The 16,984-nt window shown below is 32.3% G+C and overlaps 1 protein-coding gene across 1 annotated transcript; it reads right to left on the bottom strand.

Moving 5' to 3' along the window:
* Positions 1-1,675: 1,675 nt before the first annotated feature.
* Positions 1,676-9,378, bottom strand: LOC118055785 (beta-hexosaminidase 3). The gene is made up of 14 exons (XM_035067779.2): positions 8,646-9,378; positions 8,091-8,165; positions 7,463-7,498; positions 7,255-7,366; positions 6,864-6,934; positions 6,035-6,165; positions 5,882-5,947; positions 4,912-5,012; positions 4,689-4,748; positions 4,367-4,400; positions 3,847-3,945; positions 3,711-3,770; positions 2,763-3,013; positions 1,676-2,112 (listed from the first exon to the last, which is right to left on the bottom strand). Exons 1-14 carry the CDS (start codon positions 8,964-8,966, stop codon positions 1,946-1,948), a joined length of 1,584 nt encoding a protein of 527 aa, XP_034923670.1. The 5' UTR covers positions 8,967-9,378; the 3' UTR covers positions 1,676-1,945.
* Positions 9,379-16,984: the final 7,606 nt, after the last annotated feature.

Here is a 16,984-nt window from a genome sequence, read left to right as displayed (position 1 = left end):
TATAGGCGATTAGTTTTCTGGGAAGTAGACCTGGAGAAATTTTTGCTATAGGTAAAAATTGGTTTGGCCATCATTGCCATAAAGTCAGGGGTTTTCATAGAAGGAATCATCAAATGTTGTCGTTCTTGTTGTTGGATCATGGAGAACACACGGTTAAGGGATGGGAGAGGATCAAGTAGCATGATCTGATCTCTAGTGTTTGAGTATGCATCAGATAAACCCATAAGGAATTGAATGACACAGTCACGGTCATAACGATCATGAAGGATTTTTAATTTCTCATACAAACAATCAGGAAGAGGGTCATAGATAGCAAGTTCATCCCATAATGTTTTGAGGTGACCAAAATAGGTACTGATATTGTCTTGGTTTTGAGATAAGCTGGCTAAATCACATTTCAATTGGAAGATTCGAGGGCCATTTTGGTGAGTAAAACGATCTCTGAGTTCCAGCCACAATACTCTTGAATCCTTAACTAAAACAAGGCTAGATTTGACAGAAAGACTTACAGAAATCTGTAGCCATGAAACAACCAAGTCATTGCATCTCTCCCAAGCTTTAAAAAGTGGATCTGAGATATCAGTAGGTTTAGACAATATACCATTAACAAAAGCAAGTTTGTTCTTCGCGTGAAGAGCTCGAGAAATCGCACGAGACCAACTGACATAATTATCAGCAGTTAAGAGTTCAGAAACAAGAGCAACAGCTAGATTACCACCATTCTCAATTCAGAATGGATTGAAAGGATCATAAAAATTGAGATATTTGTTTGTGGGGTTTGTATCATTGAAAGACTGAGAATCAGTTTCTTTAGAAGCGTTGGCCATTGATCGGCTACTGTGATACCATGTAACAAACGAGTGTGAAATAGAGGAAAACATAATTATAAAAAGAAGTTCCTCGTGTATTTTGAATGATGCAGCTCGTCCAAATATATACAGCAGGCAAAGAATATTCTAACTAACTTATCTCATGCAATATCAATACTTCCTTTTATATACAGTGCTTTACAGAAGCAATTAAAGAATAATTAATAGAGTAACTGAATTCAGATATCTATGCCATTCTTTTCTGCAGTGACGTGATGTATTCATGAGTCATCCTCTAATAATCTATGTTCACAAAAAAGATTGGTCCATCACAATCTTTAATTTCTTCGGTGGCTAAACGATTTAGTGTTCTTTGGAAATTCGGGTAAACTGGGAAAGTTTTTATTAGTCCAGGAATTGTCGGGTGTCAGATGCATTGGACAGTTTATAATTTTCCGGGGTTCATTGGAGATTCTCAATCCTTGCCAGTATAAGATTTAAATCCAACTCTGTTCTTCAAACCCAAGAAACCACTTGAGGGAGATTTTCCTTGGGAATATAGCTTATTTTCCTTGAGTATGAAGTTGCTTTATTTATTCCCAAAATTCATAAATTACTTTCGACAAGATACCTTGACCGTATATTACAGGTTAAAATATGATAAAAAATGCTTCGAGTTTCTCCTTTCATAATTCTTCCATTAATGAAATCTGAGTAAAAATCAATAATTAAAACTTGATTTTTATTTATTTTTCTTAAACAAATTTCAAGCGCATTCCTTGAGTAAGTTATGAACTAATCTTTCAAGGTAAATTTCAACTGTTCAAATTAATGATTTTTGGGGTCAGATATCATAAGATCCAAAGGAAAAAAAGAAAAGAAAAAACTTCACCATAAACACTCGAAATCCCTTGCAAGTCTCCTTTACGATTCAACCACAAACACTTCAAGAACGAAGAGACTTAGTTGGGCAGACATGGCAGACCTTGTGCGACCATTTTGGACTATTTTCATAAAAATCGAACAGAAGCCACCTGAATATATCCAGGATGCATTATTACGTGTTCCTTACATCCGGGGGTGATTTTGAATCTACTGCATTTCACCCTCAAGAATTAGACATGTGTTTGTAGTCATTACTGTGCATTACAAGAACCTGGTTCTATAGGTGCTCCTCGGCCTGGTCCAGCTAAAGGAGCTGCGGCAACCCCTCTTTGATTCAACAAACAACTGAAGTGTGCTAACCTTCCAGCAACTTTTTCTGGATCCTTCGCTAGCTTGTCATAAGGTGTCCATAGCCGCTCTTCAATCACATAGGAACAGAAAACAGAGAGAATAAAATCGTTATTTTAAAGTGAAGATACAGTTTGCATGAAAGATTAAGCTGAGTAGAGAGCAGATACAAAAAAATGGAAGATTTGACATGCTGGGCTTAAAAACAGAGGGAAGAAAGATGTATAGTTAGAAGTTTTTATCTCTCCTATAATGATGGAAAAGTTTCTCAAGAAGTACCTCTAAGAGGATTCTAAAAAATATCAAAACTAGTCAATTCTAAAAATCACTCAAGGCATCATCTGGTGCCTCTTCAAATGAGACTACCAGTCACCTGCCTTGGTCCATGAATGTTAGCAGTGATAACCATGTATCAGCTAAAACCACCTTTGGGATGGAAAGGCAGATCTCTTAATACCCAGAAGCATCCCCAAAGCGTATAGTTTCATGAACCCTTAAGCTCAACAGTAGTAAATTCACCAAGATTGTGACCAATTTAGGTGACTAGGAAGCTAATATGAAATCAGATTTATATTATTGTTTGTGTCACTGCACAATCCTTTTCAATGACCATCATGCAACTACATAGTATTGAAAACAAGAAAACTGGATAGCTTAATATGAATATGTTGCAACGTCTCAGCAATTTCGTTGTCAATTGACATGATATACAATAAATACCTGCAGCAGCTGCAGCACGTGGCCATATGGTTTGTTCAATGTTTGACCCATCCACTGTTTCTCCCCACATGCATACTTCCCCCCCAAGAACTAAACTCTGTTGCTCGGGGTTTGTTATATTTGTAAGTGGTTCATTCTTATAGAACTCTTCCCAAGGAATATCCAAGTGATCTAGATACCATTTGTCCTGGTTGCTCACAATGCACCTCAACCCAGATGCAACCACTTGCTCAGCAACTCCACCTCCAAGCCTGCAAAGAAAATTGTATGCTAAAGATCAATTGTGCCCGAAATACAAGGACAAACAAAATTATTATGGCAGTGCAAATACAATCATCTCTAAGATCTATTTGGTTGGTGGAAAAGGAGTCCAGAACATTTTTGTTTACATAGTGTCATTAACTCAACAATGTTCACTGATTGTCTAATATCTACAGTAATTTTAATTGTGATTACAATATGTGAACTGTTTCAGCAATAATTCACACAGAGAAAGAGTTGATCTTAAGTTTTCATCTAAACATTAATGGACTTGGGCCAGGTGAACCAGATGTCACTCTTCAGAACTAGCAAACATTCAAGTAGTGAGAATGAATAGTAGCGAGAACGACACTCTTTACCAGCTCCTACATTTGACTTTTTCTAGCATATAAAAATTACTTGTCACAATTAGCATTGCAGATGGACTAAAACATCCTAACACCCTTATCAAGTCAAGTTTAGCTGTATCGATAAACCAAAATTCATATTCTGCACAGGGGAGCTTTTCCCATTTTTTATATAATCTTGATTCTAGCCTCTCAATACTACAAGTCCAACAAGCAAATAGACGGTTGCATCATGGATAAATGATGCTTATATTTGTTCATTTACTGATCTACAGGGTGGCCATGTTAAGATGCATCATGACAGGTCATTTTATGAAATTATGCAGAAAGTATGGCATACCAATTGTGCACCACAGTCTTCCGGCTCAATTTATTTCCGAAGTCGTTGAAGGTCTCCTCCCTGTTTCATTGCACGATTGGATAAGATATAAAACCAGTGAAATTTGATATCTAACCTTATCCAGAATTGTTCGTACCAGTTAACAATTTCAAATCCATGGGACAAAGCTATTTTCTGTGCACGCAAGACAAAGTACTGATAAGCTTGAGATCCATTCATTCTATGCTCTTTTAACCTGCAGGTTTCAGAATAGACAGTATCGTGATCACGTCAAGGTCAGACAACATACAATACGAATACGATTTACATGCCCTCTCTCTTTTGTTACAATTGCATGCTCTTTTAAGGTACATGGAATGGGAGAAAAACAAAAACTAAACGAAATAGCTGTGAGTCTGACATGCTAGTTATTTCTCAGGAAATCCAATAATAGCAGTAATCATAAAATAACATTGGCATAGAATGTAACAGTGATGTCATGTACAGCAAACACACAGTACCCACGTAAATCCACATGGATTAACTACAAAAGGAGGAAAATATGGTTGGGGACATCAAGCATGAAGATAATAATGTGATATACTCGGTGTCTACAGAAAAAAAGAAAAGAAAAGAAACATCAGTTACTTTGCATGTAGAATTCGTGGGATTGTTACCATTTTGTTATGTGGGGAGTTGTTGTCCAGCAACCTGAAAAAGACTCACACAGTTGCATGTCAATAATGTGAAGCTCCATAGATATATATTTCAAAAATTAAGAGCAAACGGAAGCAAGTAACCTGTGGCCCCTATATTTTCATTAACATCAAATATCATGTTTCAACACATACACCCAAAAATAAAAGAAGAAAAGATATGATAAAAGGAAAGAAAATCCCCAGAGGCCAAGAAACAAAATAATAATAAAAAAAAATGCTCCATAAACAATAAACAATCAATACAAAAATGGTGATAGCAAAATGTAACTATTGAACTTACTTGGGTCAACTTCATCACCTCCCAGGTGAACAAACTTGAATTTAAAGATCTTACTGAAATCTGAACGTGAAAAAAGTAATCGTGTTAACCATTCATCCTTTCATTTTTGTTTTTCACCCAAATTAAGCTAACTTGCAAATTTATATATATTTTCTTAGTCTTCTGACATGACAACTTATTGATATCAAACCACACTGTTCCAAATTGAAAGTACAGGCATTACCTGAAAGAATCCCATCTATCACTTTGAATGTAAACTCATTGCTGACATCAAGTGGCTGCTGACAGTCTTTTGATGGCCATAGAGAAGGATAGCCATGCCCCCTAATTACAGGGGAAAAATATCCATTGAAGTCATTCGGAGATCATAGTTTGTGATACCATTCTATCATAATGGCCATATTGCAAAGAAATGGAAAACGTCAAATATTTTTATTGTTTTTGTGAGTTTGCATCTTTTGGCAACAAGGGAAACCTACAGAACCCGCCTTGCCATAGGTTTTTAAAATACAAAGTCACAAATTCATGACAATCTAAACTATGCACCGAAGTCTGAGTTAGCCATAAAGGCTTGCCCATTTGTGGTCCCATAGAAGTACAATCCTAGGAAAGGAACTCTGAAAATGGTTCCGCGCTGCAGCATTTTGCATCAAATGGCTACCCCCAGGCCTCGTATCTACAATGCCTTGGTCACCAACCTAGACTTTCACCAGATATCACTAAACAATAGCCCTTAATCCTTCTCATGTTTGGCCCTGAAAACCATTAGCATTCATCACTTCTGCAGAAAGTTCACTGAGGCTAACTGCAATAGATCCATGAGCTACAAACAACCTTTTGGTTTGCCAGCATTAATCATAAAATAACATCTTTATAACCTCAAAACTTTTGAAAACAAGCAGTTTTATTGGATACAAGTTGGCAGGGTGTTATAAGTACCCAACTCTATTGTTTGAGAGGAAGAACATCTAATAGGGAAATCATACAGGTCAACAGAAAGACACATCATCATCAAGTCAAGTGACCAGAAAGATACATCATCATCAAGTCAAGTGACCAATGGCAGCTTCTCATATTCACTTTTTGGGGTTAAAAGTTTGCATCCTGATCTCATAGATACATGCACAGTAATTTTTGAAAGGAATATAACTGAGACAACAGAGAAAACCACCATACGAGAATGTTACTATTACCATGAGAGAGCATGTCCAGGAACATCAAGTTCAGCTAATACATTAATTCCTCTCCTTTGAGCATAACTGCAAATTTTTTTCTTGACATATTAGAGATGATAAAACTACATAGACAATAAGTTTGTAGAAGGTGAAGACAGCAGAATCACTTGCCTCACAATTTCAGCAGCATCAGAAAATGTGTACCGCTCTGAAACTGAATAAGCCCCATCCCACAGATGTGGATATGAAGGTATCTCCAAAGGGAAAGATTGGGTATCTACAATGTGCCAGTGCAACACATTCTGCATATGCAACAGAATAAAATCATAAAAGGCCAATGACGGGTTTTGTTTTTCAATTGTTTTATTGACCTGCTAACACCTTCTGCAAGGAAAATCCACTTCTCGCCGACTAATTCTGTTAATACAACAGCTATCTGAGTCTTACAACAGGCTAGATGATTAATACCACAGCTATCTGAGTTCTTACAACAGGCTAGATGATAAAAATCAACGTAAGGTCAGTGTGAAACAACATTACATCTTGTTACAAAGTAAACCGTATCAGCAAACTGCTAATTACAGTAAATTGTTGTGTTAACAACATTTTCTGTTCAAAAAGGATTTAAGCGACAGTTGCCAAATTTCTGTCTCATTTCATGTTGGATAGGTTTCCTGGTGCAAGTTCCAAGGATTAAACACTGACGCACAAATTACTATTTCCTATCCTTTTTATGGATGCAAGATTTCCCAAACTTCATTGCTGTCCCTCTAGAGGAAGAAGCTAATTCAGGCAAACTAAATCCTAGCAAATGGTTATGAACAGAAATAGGGATGATACTCCTCAACAAATGCGATCATGAAAACCTCTTATACCTTTAATGCTAAAAGCAAAATACAACTGATTATTTTCCAGCAAACATTAGAACAAATATGTATTTATTTCACCTAATATTCTAAAAGATTCTCAACTATAGATTAGTTAACTATGCATCACATACCAATTTTGCATAGGCCATGGAATCAATTACTTTCTTAATCATTGGCACTGGCTGATAGTGTCTTGATGTATCTGCACAAATTCCACTTGTAAGTCAGACAAGCACATTATAATTTGAAAATACAGAGTGGATTTGAGATATAAAAACAGAATCGACCAAACAATTGGACATCAAGCTTTTCAAGTGGCCCAATGTCAGCTTGGGATAGCCCTCCAGACCCATTTCACAAGAAGTAAACTTTCTTCCCATTAAAACCTTCAGTCGTAATTGCCAACCTTATCAAACCAGAAGCTAGTGCATGGAATAAAGCCCTCAGCAGGGGCTTTGAAATACATATACATCAAAAGTAAACTAAACATATTACAGAAAAGGACTGCAGAAAACAACTCACCAATCAAGAGCCCTCGATAAGAGAATCTTGGTTGATCAATGATAGTCCACGGGACCATGTGAACTTCAATCAGTCTACTTGTAAAATTAAAATGACACAATTGGCTGAATGTCTACAAAATTTAATGTCATGTAAACTTAGACAATTTTGAACTTGGTAGGAATATCAAAAGAGATACAATTTCATGTCTTAAGGATTAGTATAAAACCTGAAGCCCATGTAACGCCCCATAAACAGTCTGCGCCTGTAATGTTGCCAAACAGAATTTGAATTGATCAAACAATTTACATGAATCAAAGCTTACTGATGTAGACCACATTCAGCATTGACCATTAAATGTATCAATTTGGTGCCTCGACAGAACATGAGTTCATAAATTATGAAAAAAACAACCATGCTTCAGCAAGGTCCCACTCCATCATTGATTATAATCATGATAGTGGAAGATTTTATAAAACATGATTTAATGTTATTGGTTCTCTACAATGCATGATTGACCCGTCTCGTAAGCAAATACTAGGTTTCAGTTCACTAATCTAGATAGGACATCGAATAATTCCTTTGAGACTCCTTCCCCTCGTCCAAAAGATTGAGACTGGAAACATTTGTCAATGCGATGGCTATATGGCACATCCAAATATGTCAAAGCTAAATTTCAACATAAATATATGAAAACTATTTTAGGAAATGTCAGACAAAATCCAGCAGCATTTTCTTTCAAGTCTTACTATTTGAACATCTTCCTTGAGAAAGATACTTATTACAATTGAGTTGGACAGGTGTAAGTTGTTAAACAAAATTGCTAAAAAGATAAAAGGTAGTGGTTGCGCACCCACCTCAAGATGGACGTAATCCGGCATCTCTGGTGAAGGAACCAGCAGTTTGTATGACTCGGCAACACCATATTGTAACTGTAAAAGCACACCACAATACAGGAAGAAGGAGCATTTGTTTAATCTAAATTAAAGGAAGGAGCTATCCAGATTTCATCTAAAATGCCAAAAAAAAAAAAAGAGCCATGATTGTTGTTTAAATAAAACTTAATGATAGCTGCTGCTCATACTTGATTACTTCCTAATAATTGCTGTATTTAGTGAAAAATAAGTTAAAACAAAAGGATTATCAAATTGCACATCACTTTGTATTTCAAGATCGGGAAAAAAAAAACAACTTTTTAAAAAAAGTTGTCAGCGGTGATAATGAAACTTTTTATACAAGTGGAAAGAAAAAGGGGAAAATGACTTCTTCTTAGCCTAGCTCAGAAGAATCACATTCCCAGACTTTTAAACATTAATCTTTAGGCCCGTGTGAATGAACTGATCAGCTAATAATCAGAAAAGAAAAGAAAAGGCTCTGACTGGAAAGATAATTGATAACCAATGACTCCATACCTGGTCATCTGGTGAGAAAATAAGAACATGAATTCCTTTAATGATGAGAGACTTGTCTACGCTGGAAAGATCACCATCAACAACATGAGCAACTTTCACTACATCAAGCATTCTTGTAAAGCCATCCTTCAAAATCTCAGAGCCATCACTGTACTTGCTCCCATCAGTAACTAGCTGAAAATCTTGACTCATGTAAACCCTCCTGTGCCCTCTACTCACCCACTTCGGCATTGGCCATACATTCAACCCACTCACATTCTTTGCCACAGTAACCCCAAGAAACAAAAACACCACCACTAACCAAGCACTTCTCAACCCCATCTCTATCTTTCCAACAAAATAGAAAAGGAAAGGAAAGAGACCCAAGAAACAGAATCAAGATTGAAGTTCAGATATATAGACACACACTACATGCATTTGTATCAGTGTATGGTCTATATTCAACTCCTGGCGCTATAGAAAGACAAGAAAAAACAGAGAATCTTGGGAGGTGAAGAGAAGGGGACAAGAGGGTTGTGGTGGGCTATAAAATTCAAGATAATGGGATTGACAGAGAAGTTGTTTTATGTTTCCTTTTTGTTACATTCTCAGTCTGAAGTTAGTGATTGTTTTGGCGTGAGAAGCACTGAGGTGGGCTTTCCTTCTTTCTTTATTCTCTCTCCCACCCTATCCTGTTGTTGTCTTAAGAAGATTATAATAGCAAATCCAAAATCTAATCTGAATCTACTTTTGTTTTCAAAGTCGAATCAAATCTGCCGGTCCAAGCAGTAACGGAAGGTATCCATTGTTTGGTAACTTTGGTTAATAATGAATGCCTGTGAATGTACATTGACATATTCATAGGTTTAACCGTTTAGTCTTTAGCATGTGTTTTGAACTCTAAAAAGAGGTGGGTTTTGAACTCAATTCCTCCTTCCTTCTCATACTTACCGCTACTTTTTACACGTGGGTGCAAAAAAAAAAAATACAGCGTCTTGAATTTTATAGTAGCTATATGATTTTAAAATTTCAATCTGGTCGACCAGCAAACTTAAAAATTGATTAGTAATGTAGTAGGTGGTTATTTTTTTATAATATTATTTATTTTAAAATATATTAAATAATTTTTTTTATTTTTAATATTAGTGTATCGATATAATATGAAAATATTAAGATATATTAATTTAAAATAAAAAAAACATTTTCAAAAATATTTTTAAAAATACAAAAACAAATACACTCTTTGAAAAATCATCTTCTTTCTAACCTTTTCTACTTCTACCTTGTTTGTTTTTGTTGCAAAAATATTATTTTTTTAAAAAATAAATTTTATTTACCTGGTTTTTTTATCATTTTAATATGCTAATGTTAAAAATAAATTTAAAAAAATATTTTGATGTATTTTTAAATTTAAAATACTTCAAAAAAATAATTATCATTGCGATATTAAATGTGTTTTTCATCTATAGAACAGTGGTGATTAGATAATAATTTTTAAAAAAATAAAGCTTAAGATGTTACTATTTGCAGTTTTACCATTATTTATTGCAAAATAACATGCTAGTTTATTTTTTAAAAAAATCATTTTATTAGATAATTATAGCTATAACATTAAATGTGCTGAGATTCACATGACACCATTTGAAGAAAAAAATCTTTGCAATAAATATCGTGTCATTTAGTAGGCAAAATCCTAATATAAATTGTAGATTTCCCTGCTATTCTTATTCTTGAAGTTCAAAATTCAATCTTCTCCGTTAATATTAGTGAGCGTTTGAAAACATAATTATACATATATTTATAAAAACAATTTAATTTTAAACACGACTCTTAGAGCCCGTTTGGCATTGCTGCCATATTTTGTAAAAATTCAAAAAATTTTTTTTTTTTTTTTTTGTTAAAATTGAGTGATGGTTGTACTTTCTGGATCGTTTTGATGTGCTGATGTCAAAAATGATTTTTAAAAAATAAAAAAACATCATTTGCATGCTTTTCGGCACGAAAAGCTATTTGAAAAGCAACCGCTACCAAACACGCTCTTAATATATATGTGTGTGTATATATATATATGTTAACTTTAGTTAAAAAAATAAAAATATCTTTTTTTATGATATTTTTAATGTGTGCAAGTACAACCCTACATAGTATTGTTTTTCTTTTATTTTATTAGATAAATTTTATGAGATTATCAATTTCTATTACAAATTGATTTTAATAAATATAAAAATAGCAAGGTAAATGACCTGTGTTGTGCTTTAAAATGCCTTAATCCATATTCATCTCTCTATTTTTTTTAGTTTTGTTTTTATTTACCATTAATTTTTTATCGAGTTATCCCGGTCTTATTATTTGGGACGTATGTTAACTCAGCTTTGCCTAGGAAAATATTTCTTTTCATTTATTTTTTTATTGTTAAATTAATCAAAATTTAATTAAGTTTCTCTAAATTTCTTAAAACATAACCATCTCTTAATTATTATTTTTTTAGAATAAAATAAATTATTTCAGCGTGTGGATTCTAGTGTTTCACTGGTCTAAAACATGTCTGGTATTGTGATGATGATTGTTTTTTTAAATATTTTTTACTTGAAAATATATATAAATAATTTTTTTATTTTATAAAAATATTTTTAACATTAGCACATCAAAATAATCTAAAAAATAATTCTTTTTAAAAAAATATTTTTAAAATAAAAAAATAAACAGACTTATATTCTCCGTATCTCTCAAGTGGTGGCAACGAGATAATATCGCAGTGCATTTTAATATTCTCCGTACCTGTCAAGTGGCAATAAGATAAAACCTCCCGCCATTTTTCGTGCGCCACTTAGTTTTGGACCCATCTTTAATGCGGACCCTCCGGTTCGTTAGATGTCAAGATTTCAACACGAATGTCACCGGATGCCGGCTAAGCAAGCACCAATGCACCACCTACTCTTTTCCTTTTTTTATTTTGTTTTTTCCCTAGCGAATCATTATATTACTCCGGAAAAGATTGTACCCGAGTAATTATGATTTCAACTACGAGACGCGTAGACGTAAAATTATACGAGGTTCTTGTATTTGATTTATAATTTTTAAACGAACTAACTCTACAGTGAAATGTTTTAATTATTTTCTGCTCATGATCCTTGTTGTTAGATTTAATAGCTAAAACATAATAATTTTTTTTAAAAAAACCAATAAGGATATCTGCCCAGCCTCCTTAGAGTCTGTTTGGGGCTGCGTTTCTACCTGTGTTTAGTAAAATTTTGAATTTTTTTTTTGTTAAAATTGAGTGCGGTTTGTATTTTTTGGATCGTTTTGATGTGCTGATATCAAAAATAATTTTTAAAAAATAAAAAAATATCATTGGCATGTATTTCAACACGAAAAGCTATTGGAAAAGCAACCGATACCACATTGCCAAACACGCTTTTAATCTACAGAGAAAATTTGAACCCTACTCCCTACTTTGGTACGTTTTTCGGTGTATTTATAGTTTATATGAATCTAATAATTGTTTGAAGACGTAACTATCCATTGCCATATTAATTTAATCATTTTTTTTATTTAATTTGAAAATATAGCATCCGCTAGGAATGGTTTTGCAACTCCAACCAGTATTCTTTTTCGTTCACACTTTATAACCCATATTGAATGGGACAGAACAGGTAGTATTTGATAGAAAAAATCAAAATTAATATAATAAGATATATATTATTAAAAATTTTATTCATTTAAAATAAAAATTTTATTTTATTTTATATTTAAATACTAAATAAAAAATAAAATTTTTTTCACAGGGTCCACACCTTTGTTTGCCTCCTCCTAGTTCCACCTCTGATGTTGATGTTTTTGTACGATAAATTGTGGTGTTATTCCAAAAAAAATCATGAGATTTGGTTGAAGTAATAACATTCACTTTATATTTTTTTAACTAAGAGGGTGTTTGAGAATGTGATAGCGATTGCTTTTCAAATAGTTTTTCGTGCCGAAAAGCATACCAATAATGTTTTTTTATTTTTTAAAAATCATTTTTGATATCAGCACATCAAAACGATTCAAAACGTACAAACCACACTTAATTTTTTAAAAAACAGATTTGACCGCAATGACAAACGGGCACTAAATTATCAAAGCAACTAGAAAATTAGGATTCGTTTAACTGTATATGTAAATCGTGAACAAGATTAATATACTTGTTTAGTTATTTTATAAAATCTTGTGTCGTGGTTGAATTGGTTCACGTGGGGTGCTGATTATAAGAAGTTAAGTTTGGGTTATGTGAAACACATATTATTATATTTTATTCGACAATCCACCTTTCCCTTGTTAATTTTTTTTTAAAAAGAAGTTACAGATGTCCGCCCCTTATGTTAAAAATTGGGATAGGCACGAAAGCCTATCTTAGACCACACACCTGGCTATTTGTGATAGATCTAGCCTACCCACCTGACTTTTTTTGCTGGCTTTTATATATATATATATTGGTTTTTTTATTTTTTTATCTAATATTATTTTTTTATTTAGTAAATTAATTTTTATACTTTATATTATATAATTAAATAAAAATTAATCTAACCTAATGCAGTTTAAGTGCGTGTTAGGGAGTATGATTGCTGTTATTTTTTCAGAGTGCTTTTCATTCAAAAAAAGCATGTCAATATTTTATTTTTATTTTTTAAAAATTATTTTTAAAATTAGTATATCAAAATGATTTGGAAACATCAAAAAACATACTAATTCAAAGTAAAAAAAATTAAAATTTGTGAAAAATATTTTTCTACCACAATACCAAACGGGGTCTAAATATAGAATTGTAGATTTGATAGATTGACAACAATAAACATAAAAAAAAAAAAAATTATCCTCTGAGTTTTTTCATTAAATTTGGCTAATGAAAAAGATAATGCAGAAACAATTCTCAATTATTTAATTTAAAATGCAGGTTAAATAAAGAATAGTGGGTTTAACTATTCTACCAGTATAATGAAAACGCTGAAAAGTCTTCCACAATCACCAAGTGGGCTGCCTGCACTTATCTCAGCTTTTCACCAAGTGGGCTGGGCTGGGCTTCCGGTTTGATTAGCGAAGGAAGGATCATAGTATGAAGTTACACACTTATCTCAGCTTTTCAACAAGTGGGCTGGGCTTCCGGTTTGATTAGCCAAGGAAGGTTCATGGTATTAGGTTACAAGGGTAATATAGATTAGAAATACAGGGCCTCTGCAGGGCCTTGTGTGATCGCGGCATTGGGTTTTTCCAGAGACGTGGAAATATTTAACATGTGTACACTCACACCTAACTTTGCCTACAAATTGGATGATCGTTGACCAATCACACGTATGGAAATTTATTATCAATAACAAGGCATATCGTTTTCAGATTTTCTCAGCCTGCATAGTCGTCGTCCTTGCATCGTATTATTGGTTCTCCCTGTCCTATCCCTGACACCACCCACGCCGTCCCATTGGCCGGCCCCACCACCATTATTGTCTCCCAGAATGATTTTGGGGATCCACTTCTTATTTTCCCATTTTCAAGTTCAATCCGTTTTTCTTGTTTCCTTTCTCGATATTCTTGTTTGTTTGGCGAAGAGACGGGTCCAATCTATGTCTGGACAATTTAGTCTCGATGCACGGAGAAAATATGGACTGATTGAGATACTTCGATGAATTATTAGTTAGTATCTTGTTTTTAAAAGTATTTTTTATTTAAAAATATATTAAAATAATTTTTTTAAAAAAAACTAATATAAATACATAAATAAAAAAAACTAATCTAAAGTAATAAAAAATCAAATTTTGCTAAAAATTCCACAAAAAGCACATTTGTTTTAGCTTTTAAAATCACATGTACTAGATCAACAATTGTTTCCATATAGCAGACGTTTCGTTTAAAAAATAGATAAAAAGCTGATTATGTAAAAACCTGTTGAGGAAGTTTAAACTGAAGTTCTTCTATTTAATTCAAGCTATAGTTAGTTACTGCTATATTCACCTGCGTTTAGTAATGGGTTAATATCAGTTTTTAAAAAATATATAGAATGTTTTAAACACTTTGGTGGTCAACCCATGAGCACTGAATCTTGCTGCTATACTAGATCCAGAAAAATAATAAATAAATAAAAAGTAATTATATATTTTAGTTGTCACGAAAAGAAAAAAAAAACAAAAATAATTAATTATAAACAGCAATCCAACCATGATATATCTACATATGTCATATCATATTATAAAAAAAAATATGCACATCTATCTAGATGGTGGATGACCAGAATTAAACCATCCAAAGATACCTCGTGCATCTCATTTTTTAAATAGTGATGTGGAATACATGCTGGAATGTATGGAGTACGTGCCAACAATTTTTTTTAAAAAAAACAACATCCCTACAGTTCTCTTAATTACATGCTTTATTTATATAAATTTCAGAGTATAATCTTTAATGAATCTGTGTCTAAAACAACAATAAAAATCCTACACCATTTAATTTTCTTTTTAATTGCTATAGGGTCTTTGCATTCATAGAGTTTTGAAAATGTTCAACTTGATCATTCAAGTCACATTTTCAAGGCAGTAAAGCAGGAAATTAGCATTGACAGTGACAAGAAAGAAAGAAAGAAAGAGATGTTGTTTTTTTGGGGCGTCCTCTCACAAAACACCATTTATTATAAAGTGCTGTTTTTTTTGTTTCCTGCGTTTGTTTTTCTAATGAAATTTATGTTTATTTATTTATTTTATTTTACTTGTTAGCATCTAGTTTATTATAGATTGAGTTTTGTGGTTTTTTATTTTTATTATAAGTTAACCTGATTGGCTTTGTAATTTTTTTTAATTAATATTTTTTATAATTTTATCATTCAATACATGATTAATTATGAATTATGCCTCCTGATTTGATTTGATTTTTTTATTAGATTATCATGTTTCATGATCTTAAGTCACAAGTCATCAGGTTTAATCGAATTGCTTTATTGTGTCACCCTTTTTTTATATTGATTTATTTTTAATTTCATTGTCCAACAATAGTTTGATTAAGAATTGTGTTTTGTAAATTTATTTTGATTTACTTTATATGAAAATATCTCGGTCTCGTAACCCAAGTCGCGATTTTAACAGGATAACCTGGGTTGTTTTTTTAGTTTGATTTCTACGAGGTCATCATGATCTCATGCCCCGAGTTATAAGTTTAGCAGATTAACTAAAATTATTTTTTATGTTTTTTCTAAATGATTTTTCATAACTTTATTGTTCAATATTAAGTTGACTGGGAACTAATCTTAGTAAATTATCTTGATTTATTTTTTATCAGGTTATTCTAATATTATGATTTAGATTGTGTATTCAAAATGTTACGCTAGGTTGACTCGTGTCATTTTTTCCAATTGAATTTTTTTAAAACTTTTACTATTCAACACTAGGTTGAATGAAACTTAAATTTTATAATTTATTTTAATTTGCTATCATAATCTTATAATTCAGGCTCTAAATTTAACATATCAACCCAAGTTGACATGAATTAATTGTTATTTTTTTAATATATATTTTTTAAAGTGTTTTCTTGAATTTTGTCTCGAGCAAAATTATCTATTATTGGTCTTTCAAATTGTGTTTTAACTCATTAAATTAACCGAGTCATGTTTTTCAACACCTTTATAATTATTTTTTAACTAAAAAACATTAATACTAATTGCATATTTAGAAAGCATTTGAAAACGCGAGCCAACCCGGGTTTTTAAAAAAATCAATTTTTATGTATTTTGAATTATTTTGATGTGATGATCTCAAAAATAATTTTTTAAAAAATAAAAATTATTATTTTAATAATTTTTAAAATAAAAAATACTTTAAAAAATAATTATAATTACAATTCTAAATAGACTTTATTCTCATGTAAAAAAAAAAAAAATCAGACCCAAAACATTGCGCTACCCAACTCTCCAATACCACATTACTCTCTTTGATTCTTTTGAATTTTAACTCATATGAAATTTGCTAGCTGGTTTTCATCGTTTGTTTAAAATTTTCATGTAAAATATTTTTTATTTAAAATTATATTAATTTTTTTAGATATTTTTATTTTTATTTTTGATATCATAAAATCAAAGCCCTATAAAATACTAAAAAAATATAAAATTAATACTTTCTTAAACAAAAATATTTTTTAAAAGTACTAAAAAGAGAAAAGAAAAATAAGATCTCCCCCCCTGTTTTTAAACAGATTCAGAATCAACCTGACCTCAGCCGAATTGACCGGCGAAGAACACCTCACCGTTAAGGGGAAAAAACCAAAAAACAAGGAAAACATAACCGCTACACCACTCGACTACTGGCTCTTCCCAAAAACTGTTTGCAAATGTGCTAGGAACAGTGTTT

This window comes from Populus alba, chromosome 8 (genome assembly GCF_005239225.2).
Source record: "Populus alba chromosome 8, ASM523922v2, whole genome shotgun sequence".
NCBI lineage: Eukaryota > Viridiplantae > Streptophyta > Magnoliopsida > Malpighiales > Salicaceae > Populus > Populus alba.
This window is presented reverse-complemented; position numbering and strand designations above follow the sequence as displayed.